We start from the raw sequence: 15,386 nt of genomic DNA on the forward strand, positions 1-15,386 counted from the left end.
CTTTTTAAGATATTCCACAGTTTTATTTTATGTTTAAATCTACTTTTTATGTTTTAACTGTGTTTATTGTTTTTGCTCAATGACAAATTCATTGAAGTATGCCAGAGCTAAAATCTATGAACTATTGACCTTTTTATCTCTTTCCTGCTCTCAGAATCCATTTTCTGCTAGCAAAGTGTTTTATAGTTGGAATTTCTTATCAGTGAGGGTCACATTGTAGTCACTTCCTGTCTGAGTCAGGACTGATACATACCTGATATCTATCTCTTTCAGGCAGAGAAAGAAAAAAAAGGAACACAGCATAGTTATTTGTGTGCTCATCATGTCACCTCGGGTATCCTTTAAAAAGGAAACTACCTTAAAGGATACCCGAACTGGCATGTGACATGATGAGATAGACCTGTGTATGTACAGTGCCTAGCACACAAATAAGTATACTGTGTTCCTTTTTCCTTTCTCTGTCAGAAATGGTTAAATATCAGGCATGTAAGTGGCTGACTCAGTCCTGACTCAGACAGGAAGTGACTACAGTGTGACCTTCACTGGTAAGAAATTCCGACTATAAAACACTTTCCTAGCAGAAAATGGCTTCTGAGGGCAAGAACGAGATAAAAAGTGGAATTTCTTATCTGGGAGGGTCACACTGTAGTCACTTCCTGTCTGGGTCAGGACTGAGTCAGCCACTTACATACCTGATATTTAACTCTTTCAGGCAGAGGAAGAAAAAAAAGGAACACCGTATAGTTATTTGTGTGCTAGGCACTGTACATACACATGTCTATCTCATTATGTCACATGTCAGTTCGGGTATCCTTTAAAAACGCTCTACAGTGGGTCTCCAGTCTAAAGGCTCAGACACACTATAAGCGCTTTTTTTCTGAGAGCTTTTTAGAAAAGGCTCCCATTGACTTCCTTTAAAACCGCTGTAAAATCGTGATCGTGATAAAATTGTGTGATTTTATCGCAGTCGCGATTTTACCTTGATTTTAATGGAAGTCAATGGTAGCGTTTTTTAAAAAGCCTTCAGAAAGCTCTGGAGGCCAAAAAAACACTTATAGTGTGTCTGAGGCCTAACGGTGTTTTGTAAATAAGGTCTGAAAATATCTCAGCCCCAGTCCTGCACATCCCTTTCATTTGATCACCTGATTTCTGCACATCCCTTTCATTTGATCACCTGATTTCTGCATGTGTTAATTGGTCTTATTGTCACATAAATATTGTCTAAGGTCGCTCTGATGTCATTTTCGTTTTGTTTTATAGCGGGCGGCTCATTACCATACGGCATCCAAACTGCCCAGAAACAGACATGGCTCCATTCCTATTTCCAGTACGTAACCATTACTACCACTACTGTGTCTGTCTTTACCTTTTCTTTTTAGTAAGTAAAGTTTTCTAAAAAAACGACAAAAAAATGCGGAGCTACTGCCATCTTGTCCCGCAACACTGGCCACTCTTTAAGGTCTTCAAGTGGATCTGAATTCAGAATTTTCTCTCTGCTCTAAATAATTAGCCACTGCACGATAAACTTTATGAACAAAACAGGGCTAAGCCTCAGTATTCACTGTATGGGGCACAACACAGTGGCGTAGTGGGCAGCACAGTTGCGTAGTGGGCAGCACAGTGACGTAGCGGTTAGCACTCTCGCCTTGCTCCGCTGGGTCCCCGGTTCGATTCCCAGCCAGGTCAATATCTGCAAGGAGTTTGTATGCTCTCCCTGTGTCTGCGTGGGTTTCCCCCGGGCACTACAGTTACCTCCCACATACCAAAAACATACAGATAAGTTAATTGGTATCCCCCAAAATTCGCCCTAGACCACGATACATACATTACACGATACATACATAGACGTATGACTATAGTAGGGATTAGATTTTGGCTGATGGTGTAATGGTTAAGGGCTCTGCCTCTGACACAGGAGACCAGGGTTCGAATCTTGGCTCTGCCTGTTCAGTAAGCCAGCACTAATTCAGTAGGAGACCTTTGGCAAGTCTCCCTTACACTGCTACTGCCAATAGAGCGCGCCCTAGTGGCTGCTGCTCTGGCGCTTTGAGTCCGCAAGGAGAAAAGCGCAATATAAATGTTATTTGTCTTGTCTTGTCTAGATTGTGAGCTCCTCTGAGGGACAGTTGGTGACGAGCCTATATATACTCTGTAAAGCGCTGCGGAAGATGTCGGCGCTATATAAATGCTAAATAATAATAATGGGGACAGTTGCCTTGGCAGAGCTCCTGCAGTCTATGCACAGCTGATGATAAGAACTAATTAGACACTTTTATGTGTAGTAAAGACTTGCCATTGTATGCTGTGCAAGAGGTTGGGCCTCTTTATATTCCCTGCCAGGTTCCTTTCACTTGCGTTTTTGCAGCAAGTGGATACCGAGCCCAAGAGACCTCGGAAATGTTCAATCTGCTATTGCTGCCACACATGCAATTAAGTATCTCTTGAGCTTATTTTCCTTTCAGGTTTGCTTTGGCGTGACTTCTTGTATTTTCTGCATTTGATTTGGTGTACTTGGAATGATAGAATTACAGTCACACAATAGCAACAGAGGCAGCCATGAAATCTGTGAATCGTTGTATGCGGTGAGCATCACGAGCATCTCATGACCTCGTTAACGCGCGGATCTGATGTTTTTGCAGCAGGTGGAAAGCAGAGACTTCGGGTCGCAGCAGAGCCATGCCTCACATCAAAACCTACATGCGCCTCTCCCCAGACTCCCGCGAGCTGGCCTGGTTCCTCGTCACAAGGTAGGAAAACACTCAGAGCTTCTCCTGTGAGATCATTTACAGCGTATATACCGTGGCCCAGTTTTATGTTCTGTCTCCGAGTCCCTCCCCCACTGAACAAGGCAAATCCAGCATGTCTCGAAAATGTCTCTAAATATCACACTATTTTATGATGTTCAATAAAAAACTGCAGAGGTCAGCTGAAATGAGACAGGCTGTCCAGAACACTCTGCAGTTCTTCTCTTCTGCCTTATTGTTTGGCCACTGCCTGTCACAGCTAATTTCACTGACTTAAAGGGAGTCTGAAGCCAGATTAAAAAAAAAAAAAAAAAAAAAAGACACTTAGATACTCATCTAATGAGTCCTATAAAGCCTCCCCGTTCCTCTCACAGTCCCGTTGTTCCTGCGCTGGCTCCCCCGAGTGCTCCTGTAGATGGGTCACTCCGTACAGCACATGCAGGAACATGCTCACTCACTCCCAAGTGCTCCGGATGACTTCCAAACCCTCGGGCAGCTGCAGAGAGAGCAGTCTCTGATCGATGAGAGCAGTCTCCGACCCATCGGTCAGGTACTGCTAATGGGGTCGCCAGTGCAGGAGCGAGGGGACCAGGAGAGAAATGGGAAGGCTCTGTAGGACCCAGAGCCTTCCCTCTCCTTAGGTGAGTATTGTTTAATTTTTTTATTTTTAAATCTGTCTTCAGACTCACTGTAAAGTGGACTGAACTCAGCACTTCCTCTCGGCTCTAAAAGATAAGCACCAGCCAGGGCCGGGTTTAGCATAAGGCACTGTAGGCACATGCCTACAGGCGCCTGATTTTAGAAAGGCGTCTCACTCCCCTCAATGAGTGCCTCGCTCCCTCCTTCCCTATGCAGTGTCTGGAGCAGAGTGTAAATGAGAGATTACTAACCCATTCCACTGATGAGATCACCTTTTAGTCAAGGGCACCTCTAGCTACTTATAATTGAGGGTACGTCTGACTACCTAATAGTAATGCTGAATACACACCATGCGTTTCCGCGTCGAATGCGTCCGTCGATACGCGTCGATTCGATTATATCCGAGCATTTCCGAACGCATTTCGATAATTTTTAGGTCAATTGTCTTGTAAAGTATGGCAAATCGACGTAACGATCCATCGAAGCTTGAATCGGACATGTCGGAAATAATCGAATCGATGCGTATTGACGGATGCATCGAACGCGGAAACGCATGGTGTGTATCCAGCATAAGAGACATCTGTGGCTACCTATGCTGGGCAAGGGAACTAAGGGAGAAGTGACAGCTTGGTCAGACAGCACACTTGCGGTGCGGTTCGGCTGGCGTTTATAGGGTCTTGGAGGGGGAAGTCTGAGGTGCCAGGACATCTGTGCCAATAGGCTGCTTTGAGGTAAATCCAGGCCTGGCACCAGCATAATATAGTTTAAAGAAAAACATTTATTTGTTACAGCTGATATAAATCCTGAAATAAATCTGCAGTTTGTCTACTTCCTGCTTTCATATTAGAGAAGTAGACCGTCAATATTTCAATGCTCTTTTGTTTTTCAAATGCCCTGCTCACACTGCACCTGACGTATGTGACTGGGAGGGTCCATTCATGGCTGTCCTATCAGGTTGCAGCCACAGAAGTTCCCCATCAGGTCCGATAGTTAGCGGACCATAGTGATTGGTTAGAGGTTTGTGTAATGCTGATTGGCTACTTCCTGATTCATGCCTACTATATAAAGAGCTGTGATTTCATTGTATGTCAGACCTTACACAGCCGAGCTTGAGAAAGGAGCTATATGCTTTGATACGCAGCTGTATATGTCGTGTATGAAAAATAAGAGCGTTGATAATATTCACTGTGCCAGTCTACTTCTCTACTATTGCTACACGTCTGGAGTGCTGACCGACTAATCACGGGATGTCAAATCGAGAAACGGGAGTGTTTTCACTACAGCTTCTGATTACTTCCTGCTTTCATGGAAGCAGACATAGGGTTAAAGAGAATCTGTATTGTTAAAATCGCACAAAAGTAAACATACCAGTGCGTTAGGGGACATCTCCTATTACCCTCTGTCACAATTTCGCCACTCCTCGCCGCATTAAAAGTGGTTAAAAACAGTTTTAAAAAGTTTGTTTATAAACAAACAAAATGGCCACCAAAACAGGAAGTAGGTTGATGTACAGTATTTCCACACATGGAAAATACATTCATACACAAGCAGGCTGTATACATCCTTCCTTTTGAATCTCAAGAGATCATTATACACAGGCAGTGTGCATAGAGGGGCCAGGAGGGGGAAGATGCATCACAGAACCACAACACTGAAGAACTTGGCAGCCTTCCAGACACAGGCTGACAAGTCTGACAAGAGAGAGATAAGTTGATTTATTACAGAGATGGTGATAGTAGAACGTGCTGCAGTAAGCCAGAACACATTAGAATAGCTTTTGGAACTTGTAGGATGATAAAAAACAGGATGTAATTTTTGTTACGGAGTCTCTTTAAGATCCACTGTTTACAAATTAGCTGCACTGCTGAGGCTGCCGAGATTCCTGAGCTAACAAAGCTGAAAGATCAAATTCCACTTGTGATTCGTTGCAAATTATGGGGAATTAGACTGACTACACTCTAAATACATACAGGGTGCATTTCTCTCTGTTCTCCTTCTGTCCTGTGCAAGAGTTCAGGTCCACTTTAAAAAGAAACTAAGGTGGCAATGAACAAAACAAAAAAGATATATTTAAGAAGAAGGAAACCTCTGGATCTTCCAGATTTTGGTAAAAATGGATCCTGCTGTAGGTTTTTACATGAACCCAGTTAATTAAAGGGACACTGTAGGGAGGTCGGGGGAAAATGAGCTGAACTTACCCGGGGCTTCTAACGGTCCCCCGAAGACATTCTGTGTTGGCGCAGCCACTCCCCAATGCTCCGGCCCCGCCTCCAGTTCACTTCTGGAATTTCAGACTTTAAAGTCAGAAAACCACTGCGCCTGCACGCCCGTGTCCTCGCTCCCGCTGATGTCACCAGGAGTGTACTGCGCAGACACAGACCATACTGGGCCTGCGCTGTGCGCTCTTGATGACATCAGGGGGATCGAGGACACGGCAACGCAGGCGCAGTGGTTTTCAGACTTTAAATTCTGAAATTTCAGAAGTGAACCGGAGGCGGGGCGGGAGCATCAGTGAGTGGCTGCACCAACACAGGATGTCTGCGGGGGACCATTAGAAGCCCTGGGTAACTTCAACTCATTTTCCCCTGACCCCCCAACAGTATCCCTTTAAGAGCTGAGCATTTTTAATTATGGACAATAGATGTAGATTTTGTTTTCTTTGAATTACCTTACAAATCTATGGCTATAATCAGACTAACTGCTTTGGTCCAGTGAGTCAGTCTTGCCGTGCCCAGAAAGTCATACTGCACATGTGCACGGAAAATCCACTTTCATTGGCTGTTTGCCATTGCATAATGGTGACTATATACTGTGTAAAGTGCTGCAGAAGATGTCAGTGCTAAATACAAAATAATAATATGGCAGAGACATTAGGCTATGACTGTGGTGGGGATTAGATTGTGAGCTCCTTTGGGGACCGTTGGTGACATGACTATGTACTCTGTAAAGTGCTGCAGAAGATGTCAGTGCTATATAAATACATATTCATAATATGGTAGGGCATTAGACTATAACTGTGATAGGATTAGATAGTGAGCTCCTCTGAGGACAGTCAGTGACAGAACAGTACTTAATATATTGTTGACGTCTTCTGCACCACTTTAGAAATACATAATATTATTATGCAGCAATACCATGACTATTGATTTGGGCCTCCGTGTTAATCTAGGTAATCCTTTTGAGACAGTAACCTTATCATACATTCGTATTGAACGTACGTGGCCAGCGCCAGCTCTTTGCCTCAAGTCCCTGAGGCAAACCATGTTTGAAGTCCAAACTCTGCGGGTTCACCTGGACACGTTCATTTGCATCCGCCGGCATTTGATTCGGCGTCCGCGCGTCGCGTCTTCGGGAGCTTTTTAAATTATACAGATGATGATGATGATGCCACATAAAAGAACAAAACACACAGAGATATTAGTGGGAGATGAAAGCGGCGCAGACGGCCCTGGCCTGGAAATTCACCATCAGCCTCTGCGCCGTGCGGCGAGCAGAAGAAAGAATTACTGATGGACAGATTAAATTGCGCCGTCTATAATAAAAGCCCAGCGTGGTAATGAGACATAATCTTCAGGTACAGAAAATGACGGCAGATCCTCCGCCGCTCTTCAGGGTTCTTCTTCTGTCTCCCGTTCTGTTTGTTTGTTAACAGAATCAAGCAAATAAATCAATCGCGCTTGTACAGAACGCCGCCGCCGCTGCTGCTTCAAGGCTGAGAGGCCCTGTCGATGGGAGCACGTTGCTGAATAACGGTATGAATGCTTTGAATAGCTTATCTGGAAGGAAGTTCTGAAAACAAGTTTACAAGAAGGTATACAGTGCCGGAAGACAGAGCGGAGAGGTGCGGATCGATGAGCACAGGCGCCGTACCAGAAAGCCTGCAGCCGTGATGCCCTGTGTGTTTAAAGGGGCACTACAGCGAAAAAATGTAAAATTTAAAATATGTGCAAGCATATACAAATAAAAAGTACATTTTTTTCCAGAGTAAAATGAGCCATAAATTACTTTTCTTCCATGTTGCTGCCACTTACAGAAATCTGACAGAAGTGACAAGTTTTGGACTAGCCCATCGCTTTATAGGGGATTCTCAGGGATAGATTTATTTTCAAAAGCACTTAGTGAATGGCAGTTGCTCTGTCCAACTGCCAAAAAAACTGTGTAGGGAGCAGGGAAGCTGGCCAGCATCGCTGTTTACATATTTTTCGGGAATATCTTTATAAAGAATAATGGACTAGTCCAAAACCTGTCACTTCTGTCAGATTTCTACTACCTACTGTAAGTGACAGCAACATAAGAGAAATGTAATTTATGGCTCATTTTACTCTGGAACAAACATACTTCTTATTTGTATATATTTGCCCATATTTTAAATGTTACAGTTTTTCGCTGTAGTGCTCCTTTAACCACATTGCATCTAGACCTTGTTTCCCCCTTATGAACCAGAGCAGTTTTGACATTTTCGCTAAGTCCTTATTTGTTTTGTTTGTTTGTTTGTTTATTTTATTGTTTGTTTTTTTCAAGCTCATCGCACTTTGTATTGCCAACAGTGTGAATAGATTCATCGCCGTACTCCTGTATTGGGCGTTGCTGTCATCATAGTTTGAAATTGAATAATTTGAATTTATTGATCAGCAGAGCAAATATGAGATGCTTTGATAAAGATAATTGACAGATAACACCATATACACAATGGACAATGTGCTTACTGAAGTACGTATCCTAAATATCTGTATGCATGTTGGATTATTCTGGCTCTGTACAAATTATCAAGCTGACATCATTGCATTCCAGCGGATCTGGAGGTGTGGTTAGCTTCTAAGGGCAACAATGGTTAATTTGCATATATTCAGCAGTGATGCATTGTGGGAGACATCTCGAGCTCACTCCGACCTGAATTATCGCAAATTCTTTCTGTTTTACAGGAGCCCATACACCTAACGATTTTCCCGCCGATATACAGCGATCACTGTGATCGAATCTGCTGTGAAATCGTTGCGCAAACGCTGACAGAACGATCGATTTCCATCCAAAATAAATCGTTCCCGTTGATCTGTCCGTGCGGAAGATTTTGCTCGATGGCCGGCGGGAGTGCGTCGATAGCGGAATTCGAATGCCCGACGACCGACGCTAGCGGCAATACATTACCTGTTTCCGCTGGCGCAACTCCCCCGGTCTCCGCTGTCTTCTTCTCCGCGCTGGTCTCCGGGTCCGGCTGGCTTGGCTTCACTGAACTTCCTGTCCCGGCAGGAAGTTTAAACAGTAGAGCGCCCTCTACTGCTTAAACTTCCCCCGGCAGGAAGTTCAGTGAAGCCAAGCCAGCCGGACCCGGAGACCAGCGCGGAGAAGAAGACAGCGGAGACCGGGGGAGTCGCGCCAGCCGGAGCAGGTAATGCATGCAGGGGGTTGCCGGCAGCTTCACAGATTGTGATCGGTTTCAGGCTGAAATTGATTCACAATCTGTTTGTAGTAAAGGCAGCCTTACGATCCCTCTCTGATCAGATTCAATCAGAGAGGGATCTATCTGTTGGTCGATCTGATGGCAAATCGACCAGTGTATGGCTACCTTAAGAAAGCAAACTTTTTTTTTACCATAACATTTTAGTAAGGGGACTTTTAGGAACATTGTAGCCCCTCACACACTCCAATGAGTTCTGGTTCACCAGGAGCTTGCTGGTTAGACTGTATCCTAAATATATAATACAGAGTGCTGAGTGCATATCGCACACTTTCTCAACTCAATGACATCCATATCTATTAACACTCGCGTCTTCACAATTAATCTTGTATAACATTTATCAGGTGTATATACCAGTGTTAAATACTGTTCGCTCAAAACTTCAATCTACAATAGGGGTCGATGCGGTAATGCTGAAAACAGCTGACTTTACCGGTCACTTAGCAAAATGTCAGTTCATAAAAGCGGTTACTGTATGAAAAGCTGAAATTCCCGAGCAGTGAGGTAAATTACTGACTTGTGCGGTAAACACCTTCAACACGTCAGTAAATGTCAATTCATAAAGATTAGGGCAGGCAGTAATGGCTCGGAGCATACAGCTTGCTTTGAAGAGGTGATAAGAGAGCGATAAGAGCTAGTTAATGGAGATGCAGTGAGATCTCTCCCCAGGCAGCAGCAGCGAGAGCGGAACAAACAAGGCTTCCTGTGAATACCTTAGACTGTGTTTAACCTCTTGGGTTCCTACTTTTAAGATGTGTATTTCACATCAGAAAGCCTGGCATGTGTAAAGTTTCTTAAAGTTCTTCTAAGCTGTGGCAAATAAATAGATTGTTAAAGAGGCTCTGTAACCTCAAAAAGATCCCCTGGGGGGTACTCACCTTGGGTGGGGGAAGCCTCGGGATCCTAATGAGGCTTCCCACGCCGTCCTCTGTCCCACGGGGGTCTCGCTGCAGCCCTCCGAACAGCCGGCGACAGGCCCGACTGTAAAATCAATATTTACCTTTGCTGGCTCCAGCGGGGGCGCTGTGGCTGCTTTCCGCTCCGAACTACACGGAAATACCCGATCTCAGTCGGGTCCGCTCTACTGCGCAGGCGCTGGAAACTTGCGCCTGCGCAGTCGAGCAGACCCGACGGCGATCGGGTATTTCCGTGTAGTTCGGAGCCGACAGCCGTGAGACCGCCTGCGCAGGAGCCGGGAAGGTAAATAATGACGTCATCTTGTACGGAGGGCTGCAGCGAGACCCCCGTGGGACAGAGGACGGCGTGGGAAGCCTCATTAGGATCCAGAGGATTCCCCCACCCGAGGTGAGTACCCCCCAGGGGATCTTTTGATGTTACAGATCCTCTTTAAGAAAGACTAATACAGGGAGTGCAGAATTATTAGGCAAATGAGTATTTTGACCACATCATCCTCTTTATGCATGTTGTCTTACTCCAAGCTGTATAGGCTCGAAAGCCTACTACCAATTAAGCATATTAGGTGATGTGCATCTCTGTAATGAGAAGGGGTGTGGTCTAATGACATCAACACCCTATATCAGGTGTGCATAATTATTAGGCAACTTCCTTTCCTTTGGCAAAATGGGTCAAAAGAAGGACTTGACAGGCTCTGAGAAGTAAAAAATAGTGAGATATCTTGCAGAGGGATGCAGCACTCTTAAAATTGCAAAGCTTCTGAAGCGTGATCATCGAACAATCAAGCGTTTCATTCAAAATAGTCAACAGGGTCGCAAGAAGCGTGTGGAAAAGCCAAGGCGCAAAATAACTGCCCATGAACTGAGAAAAGTCAAGCGTGCAGCTGCCAAGATGCCACTTGCCACCAGTTTGTCCATATTTTAGAGCTGCAACATCACTGGAGTGCCCAAAAGCACAAGGTGTGCAATACTCAGAGACATGGTCAAGGTAAGAAAGGCTGAAAGACGACCACCACCCCTGAACAAGACACACAAGCTTAAACGTCAAGACTGGGCCAATAAATATCTCAAGACTGATTTTTCTAAGGTTTTGATGGGCCAGATGAATGGGCCCATGGCTGGATTGGTAAAGGGCAGAGAGCTCCAGTCCGACTCAGACGCCAGCAAGGTGGAGGTGGAGTACTGGTTTGGGCTGGTATCATCAAAGATGAGCTTGTGGGGCCTTTTCGGGTTGAGGATGGAGTCAAGCTCAACTCCCAGTTCTACTGCCAGTTTCTGGAAGACACCTTCTTCAAGCAGTGGTACAGGAAGAAGTCTGCATCCTTCAAGAAAAACATGATTTTCATGCAGGACAATGTTCCATCACACGCGTCCAAGTACTCCACAGCGTGGCTGGCAAGAAAGGGTATAAAAGAAGAAAAACTAATGACATGGCCACCTTGTTCACCTGATCTGAACCCCATTGAACCTGTGGTCCATCATAAAATGTGAGATTTACAAGGAGGGAAAACAGTACACCTCTCTGAACAGTGTCTGGGAGGCTGTGGCTGCTGCTTCACGCAATGTTGATGGTGAACAGATCAAAACACTGACAGAATCCATGGATGGCAGGCTTTTGAGTGTCCTTGCAAAGAAAGGTGGCTATATTGGTCACTGATTTGTTTTTGTTTTGTTTTTGAATGTCAGAAATGTCTATTTGTGAATGTTGAGATGTTATATTGGTTTCACTGGTAAAAATAAATAATTGAAATGGGTATATATTTGTTTTTTGTTAAGTTGCCTAATAATTATGCACAGTAATAGTCACCTGCACACACAGATATCCCCCTATAATAGCTAAAACTAAAAACAAACTAAAAACCACTTTCAAAAATATTCAGCTTTGATATTAATGAGTTTTTTGGGTTCATTGAGAACATGGTTGTTGTTCAATAATAAAATTATTCCTCAAAAATACAACTTGCCTAATAATTCTGCACTCCCTGTAGATTCAGAGCAGATTCAGGGCAAGCAGAGGCAGTATAGCAAAACATGTGCATGTAAAGGGAAGTTGGGGATGCCTCTTAATGCTGTCTCTGCACAGAAAACAAGAATGTAAGGCTACGTTCACACTGCACATGTTTCAGTCTGTGTTTCGGGAACGTGTGCAGGAGACCGACACGCACGACATCAGACAGTGCATAGACTGCACTGTATGATGTGCACACTGCATGTGTTCCGGGCCAGTGCGGTCCGGGAACGCATCCTGCACGCATTTTTTCCCGAAACGCGCGGCTGACCCATTCACTTCAGTGAATGGGATCAGCCACGCAACGCATACAAACACGGATGGCGTGCAGTCGTAGGCGTTGCGTTCCCGAACGCACGGCCATCCGCGTTTGCTGATGTTAACAAGGCCTAACAAAACTCTTCTCATTACCGACAGTTTATTTCTGTAAAACACTGTACTTCTATCGCAGATGTGACATTTTTTATGAATTAGCACACAAATGTCTAAAATACCGAATGCGGTATTTTCCTGACCAGATTTTTTTAACTGCACAGCCTTTTATAAATTGACCCCAATATGTCCATTCTTGCCCCAATCTTGCCGTAACAGCATCTCATATGTCCCATTTAAACACTCATAAACTGCTTCCACTCTTGTGGTAACCTAAACGACACTCCATGATTTTTAACACTTACTAAATAGGAAAAAAAAAATCCCCTCAAATCTCTCACCCTCCCATCTCTGTTCACTCAGATTCCAATCCCCCAGCCCTTCTTATCAATGAGCGCCATTTATCTCTGATGGAGGTTGGGCATCCACACAAAAATTCTTCACGGTCGTTTCTAGTTTCAATTGAATCCTCCCTTTCACAAGTCCATTTTTCTCATCCACTCTTCTACCGTAGGTGGTCGTGCATTCTTCCAGTGATCAGCAATAAATTAATCCCTATTTATGGCACCTAAATGAAGTGTGTGTGTGTGTGTGTGTGTGTATGTATGTATGTATGTATGTATGTATGTATGTATGTATATATATATATATATATATATATATATATATATATATATCTATATCTATCTCATTTTGTTTTTTTAAGACAAACTAGACTTAAATTGTATTGCATTTTTTCCCTCTAACAATTTTGTTTTCTATGCATTTTAATGTGAAAAAGAGGGAAAAAATAGCAAAAAAAAAAAAAAAAACCATTTCTCAATTTTACCCCTTCCAGTTTAAAAATAAATAGTGCTACTGTAGATTAAAAAAAACACATATTTTGTTTGGCTATTTATACCATTTATCAAAAAACTTAATTATGTTCCTGTCACAATTTTTATGGTGTGGATATTTGATTCTGAAATAATGCTAAGGTGTGTATTTTTCACTATGAACTTAATGGCTCAGGGAACATATATTCCCTTTCACCAATTAGTGCTACAGCAGTTAGTGCCAGAGGTTTGCAAAAGATCAAACCTAATCATGCACAACTGTTCTTCAGCTACAAGACATATCTCTACATCCTCGTGGCTTAGATGAAGTCATAGTGGACATAGATATACTGTAGTGGTGAATACAGTGGTTAACTCCCAAACTTCAGAACGGATACTAGTGGGAGTGAAGGCCTATTACACAAGGCTAGTAGATAGAAGTGGCCAATAAGACGTAAATAATTCGACCTTGCATGTCATGCAAGCTGTATGCCAGTTGAAACTGGGCCAATCAGGTTTGGCAGAAAGCGCATTTCATTGTTCCAATAGCAGGCTGCATGCATTCTGCAATAAATCTGGAATTATTTACATTTGATTGACCATCTCCACTGCTAGATTTTCTTACCTGATCTTTACCCCTGCGATGCAACAGCTTTATATCTTTACACTGGTCAATGTGGTGCTAATAATTCTGGCCTGTGTGCAGATTTCTTGGAGCTTGATTGGACATTCAAATATATTTATATAGCACTGACGTTTTCTGTAGCCCTTCACAGAGCACATACCGTAGTCATGTCACTGACTGTCCTCAGAGGAGTTCACAATCTAATCCTACCGTAGTCATAGTCTAATGTCCTCCCATATTATTATTATTATTATGTATTTATATAGCACTGACACCTTCTGCAGCACTTTACAGAGTACATAGCCATGTCACTGACTGTCCTCAGAGGAGTTCACAATCTAATCCTACCGTAGTCATAGTCTAATGTCCTCCCATATTATTATTATTATGTATTTATATAGCACTGACATCTTCTGCAGCACTTTACAGAGTACATAGCCATGTCACTGACTGTCCTCAGAGGAGCTCACAATCTAATCCTACCACAGTCATAGTCTAATGTCCTCCCATATTATTATTATTATTATTATTATTATTATGTATTTATATAGCACTGACACCTTCTGCAGCACTTTACTGAATACATAGCCATGTCACTGACTGTCCTCAGAGGAGCTCACAATCTAATGCTAAATTAACTTACCAGAATGTCATTTGTGCTATACTTATTCCAGAATGTGTTCTGTCTGATTTTGTATGCTCTATATCACCCCTGTTTGTAGCATGTAGCTGTATGTAGATATAGTTTCATAAAACCACACAGACAATGTATGTGGTAATTGAAGCTATAATAATATATTCTTGCTGGAAGGATAGGAAGCTGTGGGACTCCAGCATTGCAGGAAGAGGGGTGTTAAGGAAACTCCAGTTTTGAATAAATTAATATATACGCATTAGCCCTATATGTTGTTAGGATTAATGACAAACATTATTTCCGCTAACTTGCAAATGGGCTTAATGGTGCTTTAATAATCAATGTAAAACAAAGTGAGTATGTAGAATATGCATTTTCCAATAAACTAGACATTTAAAGTGCCCAACATCCCAATTAATCAGATTCATTTAAATGGTGAAACCAAGAAAGAGACTTTTTTTAAAGAGGAACTGTAACGACAAAACGGCCCCTGGGGGGTACTCACCTCGGGTGGGGGAAGCCTCAGGATCCTAATGAGGCTTCCCACGCCGTCCTGCGTCCCTCGGGGGTCTCGCTGTAGCCCTCCGTACAGCCGTGACGCAATATTTACCTTCCTGGCTCCTGCGCAGGCGCTCTGATGCCTCTCGGCGCCGAAGTAGGCGGAAATACCCGATCACCGTCGGGTCTGCTCTACTGCGCAGGCGCAAGTTTCCGACGCCTGCGCAGTAGAGCGGACCCGACGGAGATCGGGTATTTCCGTCTATTTCCGTGCAGAAAGTCGCCACAGCGCCCCCGCTGGTGCCAGCAAAGGTAAATATTGAACTGACAGTCGGCACAGTCGCCGGCTGTTCGGAGGGCTGCGGCGAGACCCCCGTGGGACAGAGGACGGCGTGGGAAGCCTCATTAGGATCCGGAGGCTTCCCCCACCCGAGGTGAGTACCCCCCAGGGGATCTTTTTAATGTTACAGAGTCTCTTTAAGGGGGACATGAAAAGCTTAAAGAGAATCTGAAGCCAAAAAAAGAAAAATGGCTTTTTAGCTTATATACATATGAGGCATGTATGCCCCTGCTAAAACGCCCCTATCGCGCTGCATAACGAGGGGTCTTTATCCTCCAAATCACCCCCCGCAAAATCCACGACTTTCTTGGTTGTGGATGTTGCTGCCCTAAGCGCTTCCGT

General features: G+C 43.8%; 1 protein-coding gene across 1 annotated transcript in view; it reads left to right on the forward strand.

Annotated features, from left to right (window-relative positions):
* The window catches only part of TDP1 (tyrosyl-DNA phosphodiesterase 1), a 202,058-nt gene that overhangs the window by 66,991 nt on the left and 119,681 nt on the right, over positions 1 to 15,386 (forward strand). The window contains exons 12-13 of the mRNA XM_068254565.1: positions 1,261 to 1,327; positions 2,640 to 2,747. Of these exons, the coding sequence (XP_068110666.1) occupies positions 1,261 to 1,327; positions 2,640 to 2,747 (175 nt within the window). The remainder of the gene's footprint in view (positions 1 to 1,260; positions 1,328 to 2,639; positions 2,748 to 15,386) is intronic.

Source organism: Hyperolius riggenbachi, chromosome 9 (genome assembly GCF_040937935.1).
Source record: "Hyperolius riggenbachi isolate aHypRig1 chromosome 9, aHypRig1.pri, whole genome shotgun sequence".
NCBI classification, from domain to species: Eukaryota; Metazoa; Chordata; class Amphibia; order Anura; family Hyperoliidae; genus Hyperolius; species Hyperolius riggenbachi.